This window comes from Lagenorhynchus albirostris, chromosome 16 (genome assembly GCF_949774975.1).
Source record: "Lagenorhynchus albirostris chromosome 16, mLagAlb1.1, whole genome shotgun sequence".
Classification (NCBI taxonomy): Eukaryota; Metazoa; Chordata; class Mammalia; order Artiodactyla; family Delphinidae; genus Lagenorhynchus; species Lagenorhynchus albirostris.
Genome location: NC_083110.1, coordinates 15,525,851 through 15,552,401, shown reverse-complemented (window position 1 = coordinate 15,552,401; position 26,551 = coordinate 15,525,851). Strand labels below are relative to the sequence as shown.

Here is a 26,551-nt window from a genome sequence, read left to right as displayed (position 1 = left end):
TTAGTCATAAATATAGCTTTATTATTATTTCATAATCTAAAAACTTTCTTTTTAAATCTGGGAACAGAATATTCCTACTTCCATACAACAGAATGACCCTGAAGAATACCGGAAAACAGTGTCTAAGTTATCTGAACTTTGCATTTAAGAATCTGTAACCTAGTTTGGGAAAAGAGAATGAAAGAAGGTTTGAAATAAAGATTTCTTCCTTACAAAGCAAATGATAAAATTAGATCCATTCTTCAGTTTAAACTTGAACATGTTTTCCCAGAAACTTTGGTGATTTCTTCAAAAAAGCAATTCTAAGGTTGACTGCCTATTAAGACACAGAAAATATTTAAAAATAAGACCCAAGTTGGACATGGCACAAGACTCAGGCCAAGGCATGTAAATGGGATATCCCTTAGCATGAGGTGGCTCCCATGTCTCAAAAGCAAATTTATGTCTCTAAGGAGGCACAGTATACATAATGCATCACCTTATGTAAGAGTCAGAATTTAGTTAGAACTTAAAAAATTTTTTTTAATATAATAAACCTTAAAATCATTTCTCTTGTGTAATGTACATAGAGTAGATATGACATTATGGTGCTTTCTTAAGGTCACTGGGTACCACTGTCAAAGAGAGCTGTCATGCCCTCTAGGCATATTAAATGAAAATTGAAAATGTAAGTTACATTAAATAAAATGGGGAAAAAAATCTGGCTTCTATCACCTTTAAAAGCAAACTGTTGTCATTGCACATACACATTATGGGACAAAGAGCATGCAATACAACAAACAAGTCAAGTTTTTAGTATGTAAAAGGCTAAAGTGCAATCATGGTATAAACATCAATAATAAATAACTTTGAAAGAGATTAATTCTCCAAATAAATAATTATTATAACGTTACAGTTTTTAGTGTTAGCCTAAACAGTGATATTCACAGCAATGTATTTTCCCACTTAATAGTTGCCTATACGCCACGTGAAAAGCCCACCCCCATGAGCCAAAAGTCAAGGTGAAGATTCAAAAATTAACATTTTCACTACGATAGGTTCAAAGCATTTGTATAAGTTACACTTTTCAATTTACTGGCATTTTAAGTAATTGCTTTGTTACCTATTTTTAATGCATTGCTAATCTGATGCTTATTGCAATAACAATCATAATTCTACTAATGTTAATTAGGTTACAGCTTTAATTTTTAAAATAAGAGAATTCAATTTACATGAAAATACATAGTTTAAAAACCACCCACCACAAACACACACCTTTTTCATGAGTATTTAAAAATAAATTATTAATATGTTGACATATATATTTTGTATGTGTTATGTGCTGTACATTTATACAAATAAATGTATATATTTGTGGACATAATTGTTCTTATTTCCAGAAGAATGTCAGCACTTGTAAACTCTGCAGGAGACCTGATGATATTGCTAATTAAAAAAAAAAAAAGTAACACGGAAATTCATTCTTGAAGAAAATTGTAAAGCAGGAGGTTCGTAACAGATGGTTCTTTATGGAAACCAAGGCCATTTTAGGGAGGCAGGGCGGGGAGGACAATCTCAGATCCTGGATCCCACATGCAATGTTTATTTCAGAAATTACTTTAGAAGGCCGTATACAGCAAATACATCAGATACTTGGCTGAAAGGTAAGAACATGTATTTTAGTCATAAAAGGGCACAGAAGCAGCAGGAGGTGGAAAAAGTTAGGCCAGCAAGGAGAAAGTCATGCCTACAGCTAACAGAGAGGATGCTGACACCCCCCAGGGAAGCAGGTCTTAGGAAAGGGCTGAGTAACATCTGTGGTGTCTCCGGGATGGCTCACAATGCACTAAATGTGCAATCCACTGGCATCCAACCATTCAGACCCTGAACTGGTGATGGGTGCCGATCAAACGTGTTTTACTATCCTCCCCAACCACAGCAGTAGAAGCAGCTATTAAGATAGAGGCTGGCAGCTTGGTCTTAGGGTGCAGAATACTCAGCCAAAGAAGAGAGCAGAGGTGCATCAAAGTAAGAAGAAACATGCATCCAGGGAAACAAAAACCTGAATGAAGCAAACTAGAAAACAGTCTGTCGAAATGACAGCTGAAGTCTGACAGAACGAGTCCTTGAAGCAGCCCAAACACTGAAATCTTGATTAATCAGAATACTCAGGGAAACAGCCTTATTTTGGAAGCTCCCAAATTAATTGAGGGTAAGGTTAAAAACAAACAAAAAGATGTTTATTTCACTACTATTAACAGGACTTTACATTCCCATTCCTTGCCTCACAACTCACAGAGCAGGGGGCACAGGTTGAGTTTTTTTCCAGTGCCTGACATCTTCTTTGGCCTTGGGCCTGAGAATTAACCACTGCACAGAACTCCAGATGTGGAAACGGCTGGAGACGGGCTAACCATCTTAGAAGTTGGAGCTTCATTTTACTAAAAGTTTGGAATAAGACTGCTTGCATTTTTAAAAAATTCTTTCTGTAATTTGCCTCTTGCTTCCAAAAGGGACTTGTAAAAAATTCTGGTTCACCGAGATTTCCGCTTGTTAAATTCTGGTTAATCCAGGTGCCTGTATGGACATGAAATGTGTTTTATGATGGCTTGTGTCTAAAAGAACATTACTGACCCCTAGAACAACATTCCCAAAGCCCAGTGGTGGTTGTCCAGAGCCATCCACCCTTTTAGATGATGTTCACAATTGCCGTTGGCTTTTTTTTGGCCATTTTGGGCCTTATGTTGCCTTTCCGGGTAAATCCTAGAGGCTCCCCTTTCTTTGCTGGTCTGCAGAGTTCTCTTGCGGACTCGGCCTGTTCGTGCATGGACTTATTAGCAGGCTGCATGCTGGCTCTGTCATCCTTGGCTTTTTTCAGGTAGCTCCTTCCCTTTGGATGGAAATGGGTCTTGAGATCAGGGTGGTTACACAGAGAATGTGGGTGCCCTCGGCTTCTACAAATGGTTGGGGGGGAGGAGGGAGATGAGCAGAAAGAAAGATTTCTTTAAATCCTTAAAAGAATAAAAACTACTCATGGAACAATCACTCCTGCATGCTAAGGTGGCAATAATGCTGCCAGTAAAACAAATAATATATATTGATATTTTTCTTCCAAAAATTTCTATGGCCTTCATGAAGTGATCTCATGATACTAAATTCCCAGGGAGATATTACTAGTCTTATTTACCAGTGATAAAAACTGAGGTAGAGAAAACTTAAATGACTATCCAGGGTTATACATACAGTGGTCTATGGAGAAGATGGGACCAGAACCCTTTTCTCTTGACTCTTTGAGTGACTTCTAGGGGATTCAAACAAATCTGTAGTACAGCTATCATAAAGTATATGATTCACAGTATAAATTTATATATGTAAATTAGTGTGCACACTACATTAATAGTGCTACAGAGATATTACGACTACACTATAGCACAATAAGAGAAAGTTATATTATACAGTATTTTAAAAAGACTCCTGCATTACTATCATACTGCCGTATACTCACAGACTATTAGCAGAGTTAAAAGTCACATCCACATTTTAGAAAGTTAGGTACACAAGGAGGTAAATTTTCTCCTGAAACTCTCCAATCCACTTATATTATAGATATCATATAAAGTGCAACAGGAACACATATTATGCAAACAATATCAAATAGCCTAAGTATAAAAAGATATACATACAGGCATTTGGATTTCCTATTTGAGGAGATATCTGTAAGCTGAAGGAAAACAAATAAGACAAAACATTACTTCACTTAAAGGCTGGATTCAGCTTTTAAAATCCTCGTTGCTTATATTTTTAAGAAACTGTATTCCCATTAAAGAAGCCGGTAACTGGTATCGGGATCACTGCCCATGGCACCATCCATCACCGCGGAGAACAAGAACGTTTCATGCTCAGCTCTGCTTACTCAGGAAGCCTCTGTGGCTCCCTGTTCTGAGATTTCCAAGAAGCCAGTATCAGCAGATCTCAAAAATTTCAAAAAGTTAAACAGCCCCTCAAGAGAACAACACTTGAAGAAACATGTTTTTAAAAACTGGAATGATGTGCCATTATTTCTTGATTGATTCAGGCTGTATTTGCAGCTAATTTACTACAGCTATGTCTGGTCACAGTGTATCAACTACGGGGAAAATTGGCATAAAATGTTTATTGCCTAAAATACATCATTTCTAAAATGAGAGCATACGAAGACCAACTCCACAAATGTCCTGAGGCCATCTATCTTTGAGGTTATTTTCCACTCTCAATAAAATATCTGCATGCACTTTTGTGGCTGGGCTCAGAATATCATTTGCAGAATAAATGATAATTATCATTTTGTGTTCCACATGTCACCAGACACTTTATAGGCAAGTGTATTTATAGCATATTCCCAACCTCCCTCATGCAGCCTTTACTGAAAGAAGTGGTGTCACATCCGCAAGCAGACTGACGGAAGAAGAGGACGACAAAGAGAATGTGGAGAAAGGGCCATCCTGGCACAGCGTGGCCAAGACATGCATCCCTGCTATACTCAAATCACCGGAGAAACCAAGCTCAGCATAACAGGATCTTCCTCCAGGTCTTCTGTGTGAAGCTTGAACTTTAGTCAGGAGCAAATCAGAAAGCAGCTTTCTTCAGCAGACTTCTGAGGGTCACGTGCCTAGGAAGGTAAGATGGGACTCCTGCCTTCTGCCTTGGGACACAACTGAAAGTCACCATTATTGCTGACCCTGTCCACGCTGGCTGGGTTTGGCATGAGAGTAGTAAACGTGAACAGAAAAAGGCACATTCCCTGCGTGAGGGTCATGAGGTCTTGCAATATACAAAGAAGGGGGAACAGATGGCTCCGGCAAACACCAGACTGGTAGTTTCTGGGAACCCCAAGGGCATCAGCATTTCTACCCTCTTTCTCCCAGTCCGCCTGCCCCCGCTCCCCATCAGCTGGGCTCCTTGAATGGGTTTTAGTGTGTATATAAACTCTAAAAACTTACAGGGTTTTCCTTCCTTTTAAATACTTTCCCACTTAAAAAAAAATTATTATTATTGAGGCATGACAAAATATGTTCAACTTTATGTATGTATGCAAGCATATAGTGTAATGATGTATTGCATATGGGTACATAATTCCCTTTGGAATTTTATGCAGAAGTTGTATGTGTGTGTGCTTCTCTCACAGGGAAAAGGCCAACGGTGATCTGCTAGATTATGAGGCTTGGGGTGGAGGTGGGGCCGATATCACAGGCACCAAAGAATTTCATGTGCTCTCCTCCCTGTGAACACAAGAGGCCTCCACAGCCTCAGGCAGATGGAGATGCTCTTCCCACTTAGCCCAACTACCTACCTCCATTTTCTCCTGGTCCAGCTACTTTGTCTTCTTTTTATTTAGGGAGAGGAGGGTATGAAGATGGGGATCAAGAGAGTCCTTGATCAAGGTTTCAGGTTGAAAAAATATAAATAACCTTGCACTGAGAGCCAATTTAAGTACTTAAAAGACAAATATGGTGTCTCAGGTTATGATAGGTTTTGGGAAACTGGACACCTAGCCTTCCTCCAACTTCCCCTCTGTATATACTCAATTTTTGAGGCCAAAACCTTGGACTCATTTTTGACTGCTCACTTTCCCTCGCCAGCTAAATCTAATCCTTCAGCAAGGCCAGCTGGTCTTGTCAATTTTCCTCCAAGAACATATCCGATACCCTTCACCTCTCTCAACTCGGTTCTACCCAAGCTGCCATCCCCCCTCATCTGCCACAAGAGAAGAGCTTTCTAACTTGTCGCTCATTTTTGCACCCCTCCAGTCAATTCCCCACAGAGCAGCAGAGTGATTTTGCTAAAACACAGATCACCTCCTACTTAAAACCTTCCAATGGCTTCCCCGCGTGCAGTGGAACATATGCAAACTCCTTATATGACCAAGAAGCCCCTGCCTGATCTGGATCCTTCCTACCTCTCTGACTTATCACCCACCACTCAAACATGCCAAGCTTGTTCCCTCCTGAGGCAGCTGCATTTCCTATTCCTTTGCCTAGAATATTCCACTTCCAAATTCTCACAGAGCTGCGTCCTTGTTATTCAGGTCACAGTGCAAATGTTGCCTCTTCAGCAAGGCTTTTTTTGAAAGCTTTTTGCTAAAGCTAAAGTGGCCATCTCAAACATATCATCTTACTTTTTTCTTTATAGTAGGATCTTCACTATACGAAATTATCTTCATTATCTGTTTGCTTATTGTGTGCCCCTCCTCCCTGAGACCAGGGACCTCATCGATCTCGTTCACAGCAGTTTCCTCAGCACCCAGTAAGCACTGCATCCCCAGTAAATATGTTAAATGAATTACTGCTAGTCCTAATTTAGCAAGCTGCAGGAAATAAATGCAATGCTTAAAATAAGATTATCCAAGCTATTTCATGACCTTCCATTTGAGCAGTTCTGTGAGTGATTTTGGCAGATGAGATATTAGGTCACTTTGTGTCTAATTCGACAGCATGTTTCTGAGCATACAGACAAATTACCTGAGTAAGCATATTACATTTTTAGAAATCAGCCAGGTGAAAAAGAACATAAATGCTCAAGAGGATTAAGGGAAAGATACATATGCCGAAACATTATTTCAGAAAAGGCACTAAACATGAGGGGGAAGGAAATTCTTCTAGAGCACAAAAGAATCTTAAAGCTAGAAGACATCTTAGAAAGAAGCAATTTAACACGTCAATCTAGAAATGTCACTACTCTCTGGAGGTGGTAATGAGAAAAAGAGGGAAGAGGAGAGAGGGAGGGAACTGGGGGCTGGAAAAGAAGGGAGATGACAAGGCCGCACTGTTTCTGTACAGCAGCCTTGTTGGAGATGGCAAGAGCCAGCCAGGCTCCTGACAGCATTCCCCACTGTTCTGGAGGAGGGAGCGGAGGTGGGGGGAGTCAGTCAGAAAGTTCCACTCCATCCTGGGGTGCACCGTGGCAAGGAGCTCTCCTGGGCGGGGCTGAGGCTCCAGAAGCCTAGGCTTCTCGGTGCCCTGCACCTTCATTCAGCTGGGCCGAACAGGTTACTAAAGAGACGATTCAAAGGTTTTCCTGCTAAAAGAATCCAAGTTCTTCCATGTATCCATAGCCACAGATACCAGAGAGGCCAGACTGAGTAGTTTAATTACATCCAAGACGTGGTGAATGTATTTTATTATGATGAAACAGACTAAGTAAAAAGGTAAAATGGTCTTAGGGTTTGTAGACTGTCTCATAACGTGGTACGCTATGGTCCAAAGTAGAGTTTAGAGGACTATACATGAAAACAGGGGAAACCACATCTGCCCATACTTTCAGAAATCAAACATCTCATTCTTGGTCTTCTCAGGGCAATGTGTTCTCCCTCCAAAAGTCAGCTGACCTCACTACAGCCTGATCATGCCCTACTCACAGACAGCTCTCACTTCTAAATTCCCTGCTACAATCTTAACTGCACTTTATTTGATCTGAATTAGTCAACTCTTCCTTATGTAGATCAAATCTGAAGAAGGCAGATGATGTCAGGTTTTGGGACATAGAGAACAGAAACAAATATTTATTAATTAAATGTCCTACCGTATTTGTATGTACATGTATATGTGTGTGTGTGTGTGTGTGTATGTATATACACATACTTATGTGTGCGTGTGTGTATATATATGTTATGTGTACACATACACACACATAATTTTATATCTATACATCTGACTAGAAGAGCTGAGATGCTGTTCAACTTTTGATTACATGATACAGCAGGATGAGAAGTAAGGACTGGCCATGTCTTTTAAAAGGTGTTCAGTTTCCAAGCTGGAAAAGTAAAGTCAGCAGAAGAAGTGAGCACAGAAATATAAATAAAGGCGAGAACTAATGGGCTTCCTTTCTTTCTCATTGCCTTCCATTATTTTCTCTGAGACCTTCTTAGCTCTGGGTTACTAATAATTTATACATTTCTTAGTTCTGGGTTACTAATAAGACTAAATACTGAAAATATCATGGCTACATTTTAATTTTAGAATTCCTAATCACCAAAGTCAGGTGATGATCACAGAATTTAAGAGGCCAAAAGCCCTTATACAGCATCTAGTCCAACTGCTTCATTTTATAGAAGAATGATAGGCCCAGGAAGACAAACTGTCTCATCCAGTCAGAAGCAGGGTGGGAATGATCTAGAAGCCAGGCCCTCTCACCTCACATCTGGGCTCGGTGACCTCATGCCACAACCCTCCCCTGAGAGATGGCAAGGTGGAAGAAGGAGGCAGGAAAGGGCTCAGAGTGTCCCTCCAGCCGAGACTGCACTCTTGCATTTCCCAAGGAGGTGACAGGGGAATCGAGGAGGGGAATAAACGTTCCTTCTCAGGAGACCACAGACACCCACCTGGAAAATAATAAATACGTCACGTAGCTGAAACTGTTTTGATGACAGTTACTGAAACCTCACAAGCATGACACATTTACTTCCTTCCAGTCTACTTTGTTCCTGACTGGGAAGTTCTGGTGCTTGCCCAACTGTACGGCTCGAAGGCTGAGGGAACGTTACTACAGTAGGCACTGTGTAAGATTCTTCATTTCTTTCCTTCCTCCATGTCTCTGTTCTTTCCTGCTGTCTCTCTCCCTCCGGTCTTCCTTCTTTATCCACATGCCTTTCATTTCATTCCTTCTTCGATTATTTAATCATGTATTCTGTTAATCTTGGCTTCCAGACTGCTCAACCTAAACTTTTCAATCAACCAGTAGCAACCTTCCTAACCTTTTGGTTAGCATAAATGTTCCCTATTTTTCTTTTCCTCATATATATAGTCCATTTGGGGGTTAGTAAAAGAATCATCTTTAAATCTTCTGGGAAGGTGGTAAGCATAAATAAAATTCAATGGATAATGAAAATGTTATAAATAAACCACTTTAGGTTTTCAAAAATCCATTCTTTGGCTTTGTTGTTTATACCACCAAGGAAATTGTATAGAGGGCAAATATGGCCATCCACCTCTGACACCTACAGCATGGTTATTTGTAAACACCTCACCCTCTGAAGAGACCAGGTAATCTTGATCAAGCCACTTATGAGGGCCTTCCCTGGTGGCGCAATGGTTAAGAATCCACCTGCCAATGCAGGGGACATGGGTTCAATCCACGTCCAGGAAGATCCCACGTGCCGTGGAGCAACTAAGCCCATGTGCGCCACAACTGCTGAGCCCACGTGCTACAACTAGTGAAGCCCGCGCACCTAGAGCCCATGCTCTGCAACAAGAGAAGCCACCGCAACGAGAAGCCCGTGCACCACAACAAAGAGTAGCCCCCGCTCGCCACAGCTAGAGAAAGCCCTCGCGCAGCACCGAAGACCCAATGCAGCCAAAAAAAAAAGCCACTTATGAGAGTCTGGACCTTCCTCCATATTCAGGGTTCTCATTTGGGCTCTAGGCGTTTTTTAAGTCCCTGAAACCATATGTAAAATTGTATGCAAAAATGTATTATAGCATATCACCTGTGAATTTTTCTTAGCCTTTTTGAAAATCTACTTAAAGAATGTTTCACCAATAGAGACTACCAAATAGTGTTTTCCTTCCTATTAAAGAAAAAATGTGGTTAAATTTTGCTAAGAAGCATGGAAGTTTTCAGAAGATTCCTTGAAGAGCTCCAAAACAGGATAATAACTTCCAATATACTTGACACCAAGGTAGGGACAGATGATTTCTTTGTATACTTCAAACTGTCATTCTACAATATAAAAATATTTCTACCAACTCAGCTTGGTGTGGAGCTGGAGAGTGAAGAAATGGAGACCGTGCATCCAGGATGTTACTTCCAAGTGTCTTGAACTCACCTGTATCACTTCCCTGACACAGGCATGGCCAGGGCAGTGCTTTCAAATGATGTCTAGAAAATTCCTGCAAATCATTCTCCAGTTCCCGTTTCTTCCGTCCTTGACCCCACCTGATATATCACAGCCCTCACACCTGGTGTGGGGCCTGCGTGACTCACCACGTGCTCACTGGTGTCCCGGCAGAGGCCAGCGGCCTGCTGGCTGTGATAGTACTCCAACTGCTTTTCCGCCAGTTCTACCCGGTGCAGCAGGTTCTCAATAAAGTCCTGGAGCCGAGCTTTCCCTTGAACCTCCTTCTCAGCGGCTGCTTCCAGGAAATGGTTGAATGTAACCACTTCTCTGCAAGGCAAAAACATCAGAACACAAAATGGAGAAGCGAGACAGGAATTCATTCATTCAATACATATTTACTGAGTGCCTACTATGTGTCAGGTACTGCCCTAGGCAGTATGGCCACAGCATGATAAAAGAGATAAAATTACATTTTAAGTGATACATTTAGAGACTACATTTTAGTAGAAGACAGTCACTATAAAATATACAAATAAACATATATGTCATATGGTGATAAGTGCTAAGGAGAAACAGGGCAAGGGGACAGCAAATGATGGAGGAAGGGAAGGAGTAAGTGAAACTATAGAAAGCAAAGTCAGGACAACCTTTTGGATGGGGCAGCATTTGAACAGACACCAGGAAGCAAGGAACAGCCATGCAGATAGCTGGGAAGAGCAAGCCAGGTGCGTGGTGGGAATGTGCAGAATGGCCTGAGGTACAGCAAGGAGGCCTGCAAGGACAAAGCAGAGTGGGGAGGGGAGGACAGCCAGAGCAGGGAGCCAGGCGGGGCCTCACAGGTCAGTGTGCCAGATGTTATTATGAGATGGGAAACCACTGGCCACTTTTGAGAAAAGTTCTGACTTAATTTGAAAAGTCTGGCTATTGGGGAAGAAAAGACTACAGGGAAGGAAGTATGGAAGCAAGAGGCCACACTGAGCACCAAAGCATATAAAAGGAGTCACCATGTCCAATAGTATATATATATATATATATATATATATATATATTTTTTTTTTTTTTTTTGCATTATGCAGGCCTCTCACTGTTGTGGCCTCTCCCGTTGCGGAGCACAGGCTCCGGACGCGCAGGCTCAGCAGCCATGGCTCACGGGCCCAGCCGCTCCACGGCATGTGGGATCTTCCTGGACCGGGGCACAAACCTGCGTCCCCTGCATCGGCAGGCGGACTCTCAACCACTGCGCCACCAGGGAAGCCCCAATAGTATATTTCTGAGCTAAGAATGAAACAGTGCAAGAACTGCCATCTTGAGGTAGATCCAAGGTCTGTTGGGGAAGCTACTTTAGCTGACATAGGAGAAGCAATGTTCAGGTTGCCCTTCCCTAAAAAGTTGAGCAAAATACCTTTACCTACATAATTCACTGTGATTCAGAGATCCAGAAAAATTTTAATAACTATATTACTATTTTATATCTTTTATTTCTAATGCAAGTATGAAAATAATACTTTACTGAATTATAACTAAATAAGTTCTTTATAAAAAATTCAAACACATTAAAATATAATGAAGAAAATATCACCTGAAACCCCATTATCCTAAGACCACCACTGTTTACATTTTGGTAACCATCCTCACAAACATCTCTACAAATACACACACACACACACACACACACACACACATCAGTACTACCAATAGGTATACAGTATCACAATTCTCTCATTTGCTTTGCCTCACTTAATAAGACATCATGAAGATCTTTTTGGCCATCCCCTTTGTCTGTTTTGTCACACTCACTGGAGCTACTGATTTCCATAATTTCACTACCTGTTGGATATAGTATTTCCTTTATGTGTCTTTGAACTCGCAACCTTCAGAGAGCGGTCCCTCATGTTTCTGGCCATGTTCTACTCACGCAGAACCAAGATTCTAAGGACTCTGATCATTGTTCCCCTAAACTTCATTCATTTTAGATTAAAAAATCTAAATGTTTTCTTAAATCTAACCTCATGCAGTTGTTCTAGAGAGTTCATTAAATTCACTGCCTTCTCTGAATCTTCTCAACCTCCACTTGATTTTTATTTTCTGCTAAGCTCCATAATTTCTTGAGAGTAGAACTTCAGGGATGTTCAGCTCAGGAAGTCATAGTTTCAAAGAAGGTCTTTGCAAAACAGTTGGTGGTGGCTTCCAGATCCTTTATTCTGTACAACTGGTCAGGGAGCCACTTTTACAATTAGTCATGACTTTTCTCTCATAAATATATTACATCACACTTGGCCATACTGAAACTTTTCTGACACTTCCTACAGAGTCAAACGTCTCTGTAAAATGTTATATTATATATTTATAAGATTATATGTTTATAAAAACAGAAAAGAGACTGGTTCTAACAATGATTCACTCCAAAAATTGCTCATCATACCAGTCCCCTTTTTTCTAGTTTCCTATCCAGATCAAACATAAACCCAGAGCCCATAATAATTCCATTATTTTTCAGGAGCTAAGAAGTAGTCACATATAGGAAATAAGAGTCCTTTTGGAAAGTTCTCTTTCATCATTAAGTTTCAAGTTTATTTCCAGATGTTTCCGTGTGAGCCCTGCATAGAAGATGTGCACTTTCCAAGCTGTTCAAGCCACGGACACAAGCCAGTTTTCAAGCTCTGCCGTCATTTGGCTCTGACCTGCCTCCTAGGTAAGTCACAAACCCCAACCAGCAGCAAAACAGTGGAGGGTCCATCCAGGTGCCACATCCAGCCCTGTCATGGTTCTTAGTTACAACTGAGAATGCTTGGATGGGATATCTTCACACAGCTCAAAAGCACCACCGAAAACAAAGCCCAGGAAATGGCTGCTCCTTCCTCTTTCCAATATCAAGACTTCAATTCATTTGGAGTCAAGTGATGTTTAGTGGTGATGTTTGGTGACGTTTAGGATAACTGACTTATAAACCAGTCTCCAAATTGGTACTTACAGGGGAAACAACCAAAAACCCACAACCCTCTCGCCCACCAAAACCAAAAACATAGCAAAAAGAGCCAGTATATTTTTTCAATTCATTTTGGTTTATAATATTTACTATATTTATCTCATTACAGAAATATTTCATGTTTATTATGGGAAATACAAAAAGTGACCTATGGAAGATCTAACTGAGCAGGGACTGAATCAGCTTTTTGTTCTTTGCTGTAAGCCCATCACTCAGTACAATACATGACACATAATATTCAAAAATATTTGTTGTAGTCAATGTTTAAAAAGGACAGGGAAGAAACAAAAAATGACCCATAATCCTACCACCCAGAGGTAACTACTGTGAACATTCTGGTGTATTTTTTCCAGTCTTTTTTTTTCTCTGTGCATATTTACTATTCTTGAGCTCTCAGGCTGTTACAGTTTAGAATATAAGACAGCAATATTTGACAGCTTAATCCCACAGAATTAACATCTCAAAAGCAAGAAAACAAATCTGAATGCAATACAGCTTATGATTGTGGCTACATTTTTAAATCATGTGATGTTTTATTACCGGTTCCATATAAAAATTTTTAAAACGTTAATGCCACTAGTTGATTGTGGAGTGTTATGTTGTAAAAATGAAGCATCTTTTTCTAACCTCCCTCATTCAATTATCTTGTCCCCTAAAGCTGAGAAGTTAATACCCTTTTTTCCAAACAACCTGGCACCAATGCTAACCTAATTTCAGCTTATGGATGTTTCACATCAACTAAGAAAAAAAAAAAAAAAAGATTTAAAACAGTGATGATTTAATTTTAAAAGAGAAGTTACACGAGACAAGGGCTGGAGAAGTTCATACTGAGATTGTGTTTGGGTATCTGTATTAGGTAAAAACAGGAACAGAAACTAGTGATTAATTGTGGAATAGCACATGTACACAACTTCAAATCCCCCTCTCACATCCTGTTCAGTCTGGATTAACAATATCCAGAAACACGTCTTATTTTCCCAAGGAATCTTGTGAATTTCCTGAATGAAAAAGACAGAGATTTAACTACTTTATATTTGTACTTTCTTTAATCATTATACTCCAAACAGTAAAATATCCATTCAAAGTGCAAGACAGACCAGTGGATTTCAATGGAGGGGAGAAGGGAGTGTTCGTTCACTGATGTGGTTTCAGATTCCACATTGCAGTTAACCTTTGAGAAGCTACCAACTGTCAAGCTCTGGCATAATATCAAAGCAGAATATCCACTATTCTCTCAAAAGGCTGTTAACATACCTCTCCATTTTCCTACTACATATCTGTGTGAGACTGGATTTCCTTCATCTACTTCAACCAAAACAACAAATTTGCAACACATTAAAGGCAGAACTAAGTTTCAGCTGCCTCCTATTAAATAAGCCAGGCATTAAAAGTATTCGCAAAACTTTGAAAACAATACCACTCTTTTCACTAAATTGTTTTTGGGAAAATTGTTCTTTTTCACAAAAATATGTTAACAAGTAATGGATTGAATATCATTATTTTTATATGCATTAGTGTTTTTACTTTCTAAATTTTAATTTTTAATACAGTAAATATTGATAGATAAAACCCACACAGAGAAAAGCTTCTTGGGGTCCTCAGATTTTTTTAAGAGCGTAAGGGGAAGCGAGGCCAAAAAGTTTGAGAACTGCTTCCATGCCGTGTACAGGGTGATCCTAAACCTCAGAGCTCTGGTAAGGGTGGACGACGTGGGCTAGAACTCTAGTACAATGCAGCCACAATCCATACATTTATTTACTCCATTATTCAGGAACTCAACAAACATCTACTGAATGCTACAAGGTACTGGGCTTAGTGCGAGGGCATTCATGAACCGGTGGCTGTCCTCATGAAGCTTACTGTCTAACCAGGGGTCAGCCAACTTTTTCTGTAAAGGGCCAGAGAGTAAATAGTTTAGGCTCTGCAGTCCATACGGTCTCTGTTGCAACTACTCAAGTCTGCCTAGCACAAAAGAGCCACAGAGGCTGTGTAACAATAAAACTTAACTTATGGACACTGAAATTTGAATTTCATATAATTTTCATATATCATGAATTATTATTTCTCTTTCGAATTTTTTTCAAGCATTTAGAAATATAAAAACTATTCTTAGCGCAGGGCTCCACAAAAACAGGTGGCAGGCTGGATCCGGCTGTCTTGCACAGACCCCTCACATAGTGGGGGAAGCAGACATTAAAAGAAACAAATACTGAAATAAATACAAAATTACAAAGCTGGGCTGAATGTGACTAAGAAAAAGAATAACACATGCTATCAGACAGCAGAGTAAAAGACCTGTGTGGTTTTATTTTAAGTTCTCAACCCTAACTCAGAATACAGTGTAAAGCTGGAAGGCCAGATGAGAAGATAAGGGCAAACATGAAATTCAGTCCAGGTATGGGTGCAGACCAGCTCTGGGGAAATTAACTGATTCTAGGCTGCTTCCAGCCCTATCTTTGACTTCTTATTTATTTTTTTAAAAAAGGTTAAAAATGACTGAAATTCAGGTTTTAAGCTTCGATGGAAAATATGCTTATTTAAAGCAGTATCTGATACTAAAGAAAAAGATACCAGAATACCACTATAGTATAAGAAACTGGCCTGAAGTTCGTTATCATGCTGAATGATTTGCAGACCTAGAAATCTTTCAGTATCCTGAGATTCACAGGCATTCAGAAACAAACACAGTAGAAGGAAGCACTGAGTGAAAAAGCCCCTTCAGTACAATCAAAGTTTTATTGAGAAAAAAATATTTGTTCACTCATGCACTCATTTATTTACAGGATGGTTATAAAGGTCTAAAACATAGATAATATTTTATTTTTTACAGATTGAACCCCTTCAATTCCTTCTTCTGAAGTGGGTTAAAGATGGGTTAATTTCAAAAAAAAATCGAAGATATACTATCATGTGAACAACACACTCTAGAAGCAGGTGTAGAGATAGAGGGAAATGCACGTTAACGCACCGTGGTATTCATTGCGATTTTACATTGGCATTGAACTATGCATTGCTTTTGTTTATTTGTTTGTTTTAAATATTTACTTATTTATTTTGGCTGCGAAGGGTTTTATTTGCGGCATGCTGGATCTTCGTTGCAGCATGTGGGATCTTCAGTTGCGTCATGTGGACTTCTTAGTTGTGGCATGCAGACTCCCAGTTGCGGCATGTAGGATCTAGTTCCCCGACCAGGGATGGAACCCGGGCCCCCTGCATTGGCAGCACGGAGTCCTACCCACTGGACCACTACACCAGGGAAGTCCCAAACTATGCATTGTTAATGAGGGACGACACACTGATCATATCACTCACTGTAATCTACTATCCACAAACCATTTATCATGTCTATCTCCCTACGTTTCCACCTTTCATGGACATCCTTTAGCCTTACAATCCCCTTGGGTCTCATCACTGCACATCACCTCCTTTCTGCTCCAGCATCAGTGAACTCCACTCAGCCTACAAGCCAGATGCTTTCTTCTGCAGATGCTGTTCCCTCCCCCAGGGTCCCTTCCCAAGCCCCCACTCTAATGATCCCTCTAACCTGAGGGCTCCACTCGCCTAAATGTGGGCTGGGTGACCTGCTGTATTCTCCCGCAGACCATGCAGCCTATCACAGCACACACTGCAGGGACTCGTCGTGCCACTGACGCCGTCAATCACAAAATCAGCGAGTTCAGGGCCCTGGCCTGCTCCTACACTGTGATTCCCACAGCACCTAATGTTGAGCCCAGCACACAACAGAGACTCCACAAATTTCTGCTGAATGCATGAGATGTCTAACTACATCTCTAGACAAAAATCTTTAGCTGACTAAAAGATACTTAGGTTTCCTTGTCTCTTTTTCCAGACAAGTATTGGGGCATAAAACCAGTAAGTAACCTACAACACAGGTACCTGCTTCAGAAATGAAGGTGGGATCTAAAATTGATGCCTCTCTCCTGTTCTTTTTTTTTTTTTAAACATCCAGCGCTTTTTTTTTTTTTTTTAGATGTTGGGAGTAGGAGTCTTAGTAATTTATTTATTTATTTTTGCTGTGTTGGGTCTTCGTTTCAGTGCGAGGGCTTTCTCTAGTTGTGGCAAGCAGGGGCCACTCTTCATCGCGGCACACGGGCCTCTCACTATCGCAGCCTCTCTTGTTGCAGAGCACAAGCTCCAGGCGCGTACGCTCAGTAGTTGTGGCTCACGGGTCTAGTTGCTCCGCGGCATATGGGATCTTCCCAGACCAGGGCTCGAACCCATGTCCCCTGCATTGGCAGGCAGATTCTCAACCACTGCGCCACCAGGGAAGCCCTCTCTCTCCTGTTCTTAAACAACACCTTTAACAGCTTCTTATCCCAAGGGCAAAGTTCTACCAAGTTATTTAAATTTCATTTTGCATTACTGATTTATGAACCTCTTCAGAGGTATATGAAACAGTAAAAATACCCCTGGCTAAAAATAGCCTAGCTACTGATCACAGAACACCTCAGACCGACTGTAATGTCAGCCACGAGGCAAATCATAAAGCTGGAGCCAATCACCTCCAAGCACTGGAAGCCAGGCTGCACACTCAGAGCTCGGGGTCAGCTCCTGTATCCCTGGCGGGGCCCACAGGGTGGAACCCACACCTGCCCCACATCGGGAGCCATGTCACATTTCTACTCTTGTCAGCCCTTTGCCTCATCTCTCCTTTTTAACTTCCTGGAACACACCAAAGAGTGTAATATATGGTTCTAATTAAGAACTTAAATAACTCTAAGGAGAAAGTCAAATTATTCTTATAAATAGATCAAAACCACATTCTAAGCCCCTCAGGCCAGACAGAAAGGGTAGTTTGGGGAGGGAGGGACAGACATGAGAGAGACAAATAGAAATTTTTTTGGGGGGGGGTCTCCAAATTTTACCAGATGCCATCTCTAAGAGGGAATATTTGACATCCAGTTTTTCCTACATTGGTTCGTAAGTCTGCATGGAACACAGCCTGGATAGAGAGACCCCATTTACATAAATGCAGTAAAATGTGGAGCAAACAGACACCTCCCTGTCCCACTGAACTCTACATCTGACATGATTTTTCTCGGCCTGCTTCCTAGCTATGGATCAGTCTGGAGACCACGCTGTCCACGCACTGCTTTAGCTGATCAAAACTGGGAAAGACGTAATTAAGTCGCAAGAGGGTTTAGTTGTGCAAAGCAAGTTACCAAGTCACACTTGTCCTTCAAAGGACAGCATTCTACGGCCAGCTTTGGATAGAAACCTAAATGGACATTCCTGGTTCAAGCCACCCCTCGATGTCTCTTTTAACATACCCCTAATGATGTTTAATGTCTAATTTATCTGCTTGTCTACTCCTGTCATGAAAGCAGGAACTGGACTCATTTGGTTATCACTGTATGACCAGAACCTAGAATAGTACCTGGCACTCAGCAAGCACTCAGTAAAGATTTGTCTTCTGGCTGACACCAGGCTGGGAACAAGTCAAATGATGAAGGAAGAAGGGAGAGATTCTATCTGTCATAGCTCGCAAGGGAGCAGGATGGAAATTAGAGATGGAATTACAAAGAGGTCCCTCACTGCCATCAAAGGCTGGTAGTGGCACGAACTCTACCCTGACGGGGAACAGACATCCAGAGGATCAAGTTAAAAGCCGTTGTTGGAAGTTACAAGTCCTGGGTTGGTGTTCCAGAAGCTTAATATCAACTATACTGATGACGCCACCATTTCCCCATTTCCCAACACCTTTGATGCCACCTGACATTTTCTTTAATCTCATCAGAAAAATAAATGATGTCACCATGGCAGCCCTCTCAACACAGCAGAGAAGCAAGCCATTCCAAAATGGGCCAGATTTGGTATTACCTAAGTCTTGATGCTCTGGGCAGATGGCGTATTTTCAAAAGTCTGGCTGAAGCACAGTGAATTAATGGAAAAAGCACTCAGCAGAGAGATAGGGAACTTGGGTTCCTGTTTCAGCTTTGCTACTAAATTGTTGTCCTTGTCATTCTACTGTTCTGGGCTTTATTTTCCAAATCTGTAAAATGAAGGTGGGTACCTTCCAGAACTAAAATTACACGTCCCCTCAGGGTTCGTTTACAACAGTCACCTCTCTGATGTCCTTCAATGTCACTGTCCTCCAGCTACCAATGCAAATCCCACCTTTCCTCCTCACTCCTTCAGTTTGGCCTCACCACATGGGGAAAATGCGTTCTCTAATGTTCATCAACTTGAAACTGTGGCTTGTATGTAAGCACTTTTTCAAACTACCCTGAGTTTGAACATGGGTATGTTTTATTCTTCCTATGTAGCATGTAAGTTCCTTAGGGAAAAAGACCAAGAATTTCATGTCCCCCAAACACACCTAGCACAGTGCTGGGCACATCACAGGTGCTCAGTCAGGGCCTTCCAACCTTACCAACAGATGAGTGTGCAAGTAAATTTAGGATTACTGCTATTACACTGATGTTCTCCAAAGCCCAGGTCACCAACTCAGCCAGGAATCAGCTACAATCTGTACTTTCTTGTTAAGGGACACCTTACTGCAAGGTTGGCTAGGACTGATTTACCTGATCATGGGCAGTGCTACCCTGCAAGCTCTGAATACTCCTGAACAAGTAAATACAAGTACCTGTTTCCATAGGACTTTTAAAGTTGCACAAACTTTGTGAAGACAATGAGCAGTTTCTTTCTTGGATTTGCACTCCAAAAACATACAGATACCTCTCTGTGGAGGTACAATGAGACTCAGGACAAAAGTACAAAACACTGCCAGTTCAAACAGCCTCCTCTGTTACAGAACATATATATGACTTCTGTAATCCGAGTTGATTCAGCCTATAGATGGCCTCAAGGCAGAATCAGCCCTCAAGTCTTTTTTTTTTTTTCAGTATGAAAGAAAGAATTTTAAAGTTATGGGGGAAATCCATAAGCAAGAGAGCCTCATGTTAATGTCAAATACTAGGTGTTTGCTTTTTTTTAAACCAAAGCTACTATCTGTGTCTTAAAGGGTCCCCAGAGTTTAAGTCAATTTCAAATGGGACTGTAACAACCTACTTCTTCTCACAAATGGGCCTTGAGAGCTCGTTTGGAGGGGTTTAACAGGAGAGCACAACTCCTGGTATGTTCGTTGGCCAAGCAGGTCTTCCGTATATGAAAGGCCATCTCTTTGGTGGAAGGCTTAGCACTGTGAGGGAGTGGTGGAAGGAAGGAGCGTGGCCCAGCCAGGCAGATGTAGTCAAATCACCCTGGTTTCAGTAGTGTGACAGATGGGCAGCTGGCTTGCTCTGCTCCCCATTTTGGGGTGGGGGATTTAGACACTGTAGCCACTGAGGCTGTTGGCCACAGTTGCTCTCTCAGACCAAGAGCTCCACTGTCCTTCCTGGAAAGAAGACTCTTTCAGTTCTATTTTATGTACAGAAAGAGTGATTATTTGAGGCTTGAATACAGAAATTAATGGCACAGGCCAAATGAAGGCTTAACAAAATGAAGACTTTGTTTATTTTATGTTTAAAAGTTTAAGGCAGTTTCACTGAATTTTCATTTAAGGTGTTTTTTTAAATGTCATTGCTTTTTTTCCCCTGGTAGTTCAAAAATGTCATACTAAAAATCAACTCATAATGTACCCTCAGGTATACACCTAAAAACATGAATGAAGATATATGTACAAGGACATTAACTGAGACATTATTTTTAACATCAGGAAAAATGGAACAAAACCATGTATTCATCAATAACAAACTGATTAGAATAGTATGTGTCATGATTCCACTTGGGAAAACACAGTAATTCTGTATGTGCATAAAAAGTACGTATGATTGTATGGACACAGGAAAGGTCTAGAAGGACAGTCACTGAACTAAACAGTGGCTCTCTCCAGAGGATGGGGTGGGGGATGTTTGGTGAGGAGGGAGGACTTTTAACACATACAATTTTACCCCATTAAATTTTTTTTTTTACAAGTATATTTAATTTTTTAACTGGTCCTCAGGTAACAGCACTGGATTAACCATATATAACATATTATCACTATGGATTCATGCATGGCCCACTTTTACTAAAGTTAGTTAACCAGTTATTTTTAATAATAAAGCACCCTTTGGGCAGGTCAAGGCACTAGCTTCCCACCAGGGAACATCAAGAACCAAGAGAGAAACATTTTTCGATGGAGATCATCTCCCTAGGAGCAGAGTATCAATAAATCAATGGCTGATTCAAATCCGTCCTCGCTACATGATTTTAAAATCATCTAGTTGAGCAGAGCAGGCTTTCCCTCTAGGTAGGCAGTAAGCATTTAGTAATAGCAAGTGATGATCTCTTTAATATGTAGAGTTTCTCAGCCTCTTACCAAGTAGAGAAGCTTTAATTTACTACATTTTAAGAGAGAACACAAAATAGAAGAGTGCCACAGGGCAAAGAAAGCATGAAATTAAGACAATCTGTATAATAGAACTCATCTTATTTGAAAACCTGCCTTTTAGGCTGTTTCAGTCAATCAATTTTTACATCCTTTGGTTCTGTGAATTCTGAGCCTCCATTTAAAATTAAATCCAGGGCTTCCCTGGTGGCGCAGTGGTTGAGAGTCCGCCTGCCGATGCAGGGGACACGGGTTCGTGCGCCGGTCCGGGAAGATCCCACATGCCGCGGAGCGGCTGGGCCCGTGAGCCATGGCCGCTGAACCTGCGCGTCCGGAGCCTGTGCTCCGCAACGGGAGGGGCCACAACAGTGAGAGGCCCGCGTACCGCCAAAAAAAAAAAAAAAAAAGAAAAAGAAAAAAATAAAATTAAATCCAACATTAAGCATTTGGGAAATAACACTGCATTGTTACATATACTTTTCTAGTTTGGGTTGAATCCATACTCATTGATAAGGAAATGCTTTTCCAAGTGTGATAATTTTTAAAGTAATAGCTTCTCTGATCACCTATAACTTGTAAAAACCCGTGTGAACTCTTTGCAAGCAGGCATGACTTAGTCTAGTATTTTACAAAAAGAAAATTCTCAAACTTAGAAGAGTATGGAAATCTCAGAAGCTTCCTCTGGGTATCCTAATGTCTGCTTCTTCAAAATAAAAATTATAATTAACAGATTCTCTGCTATTGACATGTAATTAATATGGACAGGTAATCCAAAATGGCAAAGAAGCCAAAATTATTTATATTTAGAGTATACTTGAACAAGACAGCCTCTCATGTTCTTGATTTTATTGCCTGGAGACGGTCAGTGAGACGGAAAGGGTCCCCTAGTACTCCCTTTCTGCCTTCCCTCTCAGCTCCCTCCCACCCCCACCCCCACCCCACCCACGACCACGGCCAGGAAAGGGTCCCATGAACAGACTGCACTACTCCTCTCTCTAAAAAAATTATTTGTAGTGGTTTACAGTTTCCAAAGTGAGAAGGAATTCGATATTTCGACTTTCATGTTGCTGAGCTGGAGACCACAGTGGAGAGGGTAAATAGTATTAAAAGCCTTATGCCTCCTACATTCAACTATATCAATGGGAGATGTAGCCAAGGTACCTGCAAGTGATTAAAACCAAACCTTGCTTAACATTCGAGTGTAACTTGTGAGGGGGTGGGAAGGGCCTAAAGCAACGGGGTTAGCATCCTGTTTCAACGCCACTTACTCTTCTTTCCTGAGAAGCTCCTCTTCGGATTCCATCAGGCGTTGCCTCAGCGCTGCGATCATCTCCACGGCCACATCCACCTGTCTATTCAGGGCCCGCTCTCGTCTCTGCACTTCCTGCTTTTTCTGAGTCAGCTGCACAAAAGCTGCCCGAACTTCCAACAGTTCAGCCGTCTTCTGGGCCAGCTCTTTGGTGAGTTTATCGATTCTCTTCTCAATGGTCCTGTCCACAGCCTCGACCATCCGATTGAATTTTTCTCTGACATGTGCCTCGAAAGCTGCTTTGGTGTCTGAGGTGGGAAGGCCAGGACTGGACCTCGGGCCATCCAGCGAGTCTGCGCGTAGGTCTACCGTAGTGTAGGTCTGCACATAGGACACAGGCCTCTCTGCCACCACCTCGAATGGCTTCCTGTCCTTGCCGTGTTCATGAGAAATGCTACACAAGTTAACATAGCTCGGTTTCTGCTTCACTATGTTGCCACAGCTCTGCAATTTTCCCTGTTTCAGGGGTTCTGAGGAACTGACTAAGTCTGTGTCTTTGAGGGACGGAAAGAGGCTGCATTTTGTCAAGAGGGTTCTTTCCTGGTAGCTGTGACTGAATTCCAGATGGGCCCTCAATGAGGACAGGCTTCTAAATCTGGTATGGTCCCCACACCTCGGGCAGCGGAATGGCAGGCACACAGCGACATTCTCAAAGGACTCCTGCCAGGGGTATCTGCTTTCCTCAAAAGCCTTCTGTTGCATTACTCTCAAAGTCCTGGGCAGGGGAGAATAAAACAGGTAATTGGCACGTCTGTTTAAAAAATGCTACTGAAATGATTGTTGCTGATCATCTCCATGAGGACAGAGGCTTTTAAATTCCAAATGACTTTTGCATTTAATATCTTATTACTAAAATTAAAAACCTACAATCCATGGGCCAAATCCAGCCACATTCCACTCATTTGCATATTGTCTACTGCTGCTTTTGCACTAAACGATAGAGGTGAGTAGTTGAGACAGAGGCTCTACAGCAGGCTAAGTCAAAACTACTTACTACTTGGCCTTTATAGACAAAGTTTGCCCAAACCCTGCTTAGGATAAAAAACGTGGGTAACATTCCCTTTCCACAGATGAGAAGACTGGAGCAAGGAGGTAAAGTAATTAATCCAAGGTCAAATGGACAGTGTCAGATTCCGACGTGGAATTCAAGTTTCCTGCCCTCCTGAATTTAGTACAGTAACTGCAAAAAAGTGTCCTATTTTACTGATGACACTGATAAGCATGAATACAAAAAAAAATGAGAAAAACTCACATGAATTGCCAAAACAGGTCCTAAGACAGCAAGCTCAGCAGTCTTTCCTCAAGTATAGGAAAGGTTATCACTCAAACTAGGTGCAGTGGCATTAAGCACACAATCAGCTGAAAAATTTTCAACCTGAGATTTTTGCCCTTAATTTTGTTTTTAAATTATTGCCATAATGATTTAAATCAAAGTGTTATCATAATAATGATGCCCCCCCAATACTCCAGATTTACTGAAATCCGGAAACCCAATATGTCAAATACTATTGGACGTTAAGTGGGGCCACAGACAAGATTTTATTAAAAGAGTGTCCTGGTTGGATTTGTCCTGTCTGTTTTAACACGAAAACCTCTAGGATGGCAAAAGTTTGAACCAGGTGGGTATCAGCATAACTCTTTTAATAATGGGAAGTTCTTATTTCCTTGCAGACATTTATTATCTTAGCCCTAGCAACAGATGACTGCTAGCAACCCGATTCCACAAGCAGCGCCTATCTATTCCCTCCAGGAAGGGTTTCTTCTTAAATGTAACAAGCGCTGGGCCCCAAACAGAGGTCTAGACTGAGAAGTGTTGTTCCTAGGCCCCTCAGCCTCTTCAGAAGTAGAGGCGCCAACGGTCCCCACACAGCTAGGCAAAGCTTCCAGGTTAATAAGCCTCTGGCCCCCAAAGAGGGGACCCTCTTCCTGTGCTACACCGGGCTGTTGGACCACGGGTTTTCTGGAGATAGGATGCCAACCCTGGCCGGAAACTCAGGCCAGAGGTGAAGAAGGGGAACTTGGGATTCTAGGGAGCAAGCGGAAGGGGTGGAATCCCTGCATGGGGATAATGGGTAATCACGCACTCTGGGAGTACGCAAGGTTTCAATGGTCCAGAGGAAGCTCCAGTTCACAGGGTGGGCGGACAAGCCCTAATTTCCTCTGCCTACGCAGGGCAAGCTGGAAATGACTGTGCCTCGGGGTCCCGGCTCTCCGCGCCCCTGCCCCGCAGCGTGCCAGCCCGTCGGCGCCAGAGTGGATACATGCGCACACGAGTTCCCGCAGGCGGGGGCCGAGAAGCCCAACTCCCCGCCGTGGTACGGGGACGGGACCTACTGCCTAGCCCGGACGGCCCCCTCTGCCGCGCCCCCTGGGCCGGGCCGCGGGCGCAGATGCCCACTTACCCGACTTGTTGCTGCCCCTGCAGCTGCTGCTGCCGCTGCCGCCGCGACGCTTCTACTGCTGCGGGTGCGAAGCGGTTTTCAGCAGAGCCGTAAATCAGGCTGAGCTGGTCCGCTCCCACCCCCCGCGCACCCCCGCTCCGGGACGAGCGGCGTCCAGGGCGGAGCGTGGCGCGGGCCAGCGGGGGCGGCGTGCGCGGTCGCCGGGGTCCCGCGCGCTGAGAGAGCTTATGCCCTGGGGGTCCCGGACTGCCGTGGTCTCGCAGGGGACACCCCTGCTCTGCTCAGCTGCCGAGAGCACCGTCCGCCCTCCCCCAGCCGTGGAGCGGGATCCGGCTCAGGATTCCACTGACATCACCGGGAGCGGTGCTGGGATCGCTCCCCTGGAGAGGAAGGAGGAAAGCGTGCCAGCCTCGGAAGCGCTGCGCTTTCCGCAGGCCCTGGCAGGGTTTTTTCGCACTTTACAGTTATTGGGGAGCGGAAGAGTGTGCATCAGGATGAAGCACGGCTGGGCATCTTCTTTGAAAATCTGCCAGCAGGAAGATCCGGGTGTATATGTTAGGACCTCTTCATCCTAACATCCCCAAATAACTAACCTAGAGAGTCTACCCTAACCTTCCTGGCGAGTGTCCTCCTGCTAAGTTAACTGGCAGAACTAAATCTAGAAAAGTACAGGGTTGTGAATAAAGAAACGAGACCCGCACCATTCGCACCCTCATCTCTGAGGGGCACCCTCCCCCCCAGCAAAAGTGAAGATTTATCACCCTAAAGGGAGGTTTCTTTCCTTCTAAAGGACACTGATGACTCAGCTTTTTTTTTTTTTAAACCTCTTGGAATATTCCTAGTCTAACTGTTGAAATATGAAACCAGAATAAAAGTTACCATTGGGTTTTCTTGTCAAAAGGAGAGGTTTTGTTCATCTGCGGACACTTGCTCTAATGAATCTTCTTGACTCCATAGGGTGTCTCTCTTCTCAGAGCTTACTCATTTCAACCTTGATTTTATTTTAACTGTAAATATCTCAGTAATTGTCTTATTTTGTTTGTTTGTTTTTTGGTTTGTTTTGTTTTGCAAATGAATCATCACATCAGTGTAATTAAGAGTCCAAACTCTGGAGTTAGGCTTGATTCAAATCCTAGTTCTAGAATTGAAATGTATTTTACAATATATTAAATATGGTGATTACATTAACCAAAAATTGACCTTAGAAGAACTGAACAGGAACCTTCTCAGATGTGAATACGCTCCTGAGAAGGGAACCCAGATCAGTTCCTATACCTTCTCCATGTCTGCAACACTCATGTGTGTGCAGAGTCCCCTGCATTGCAGAGCCCATAAGTGGCCTGAAGATCAGAGGCAGTCCTTTGGAATCAGACAAATCATTTCACACACCGAGTGTCAGGTAATTATGAAAATCCAAAGAGGTTATGAATGAACTTGCTCCAGACTGACTGTAAGGATTAAGTAGCATCTGCTGCTACATCTTCATCTCCCTAATGCAACTAATTGCATTCATGTTTTCTGTTTTTCAACCAGTGTAATTGTGTACCTACCATCTACCAGTACTAATCACTTGCATCATTTAAGCTTCAGAGTCAGAGCTGTAATCTGGCTTTCAAGCCTCCACCAGAATAATCTACTAGAAAACTCTATTTCTGTTAAATTTCGTTGGCATGGCAACCACCACGCAACACCATGCCTTAAATCCCGCAGCAGTCTGTTAGCCAGAGTGAGT

The 26,551-nt window shown here is 42.2% G+C and overlaps 1 protein-coding gene across 1 annotated transcript; it reads right to left on the bottom strand.

The window, feature by feature from the left end:
- On the bottom strand, positions 1-25,067 carry ZNF365 (zinc finger protein 365). Its single transcript, XM_060126072.1, has 5 exons — positions 24,820-25,067; positions 22,377-23,132; positions 9,937-10,117; positions 3,663-3,700; positions 1-2,933 (listed from the first exon to the last, which is right to left on the bottom strand). The coding sequence occupies exons 2-5, from the start codon at positions 23,117-23,119 to the stop codon at positions 2,669-2,671; spliced, it is 1,227 nt and encodes a 408-aa protein (XP_059982055.1). The 5' UTR covers positions 23,120-23,132; positions 24,820-25,067; the 3' UTR covers positions 1-2,668.
- Positions 25,068-26,551: the final 1,484 nt, after the last annotated feature.

Coding starts and splice junctions, on each gene's coding strand:
- ZNF365 (XM_060126072.1), bottom strand. CDS start 23,119: ATGCAACAGAAGGCTTTTGAGGAAAGCAGATACCCCTGGCAGGAGTCC. Junction 3,701..9,936: donor GGGACACCAGTGAGCACGTG/GTGAGTCACGCA, acceptor GTTTTCCTTCAG/CTTACAGATATCTCCTCAAA. Junction 2,934..3,662: donor AATAGGAAATCCAAATGCCT/GTATGTATATCT, acceptor AACCATTTGTAG/AAGCCGAGGGCACCCACATT.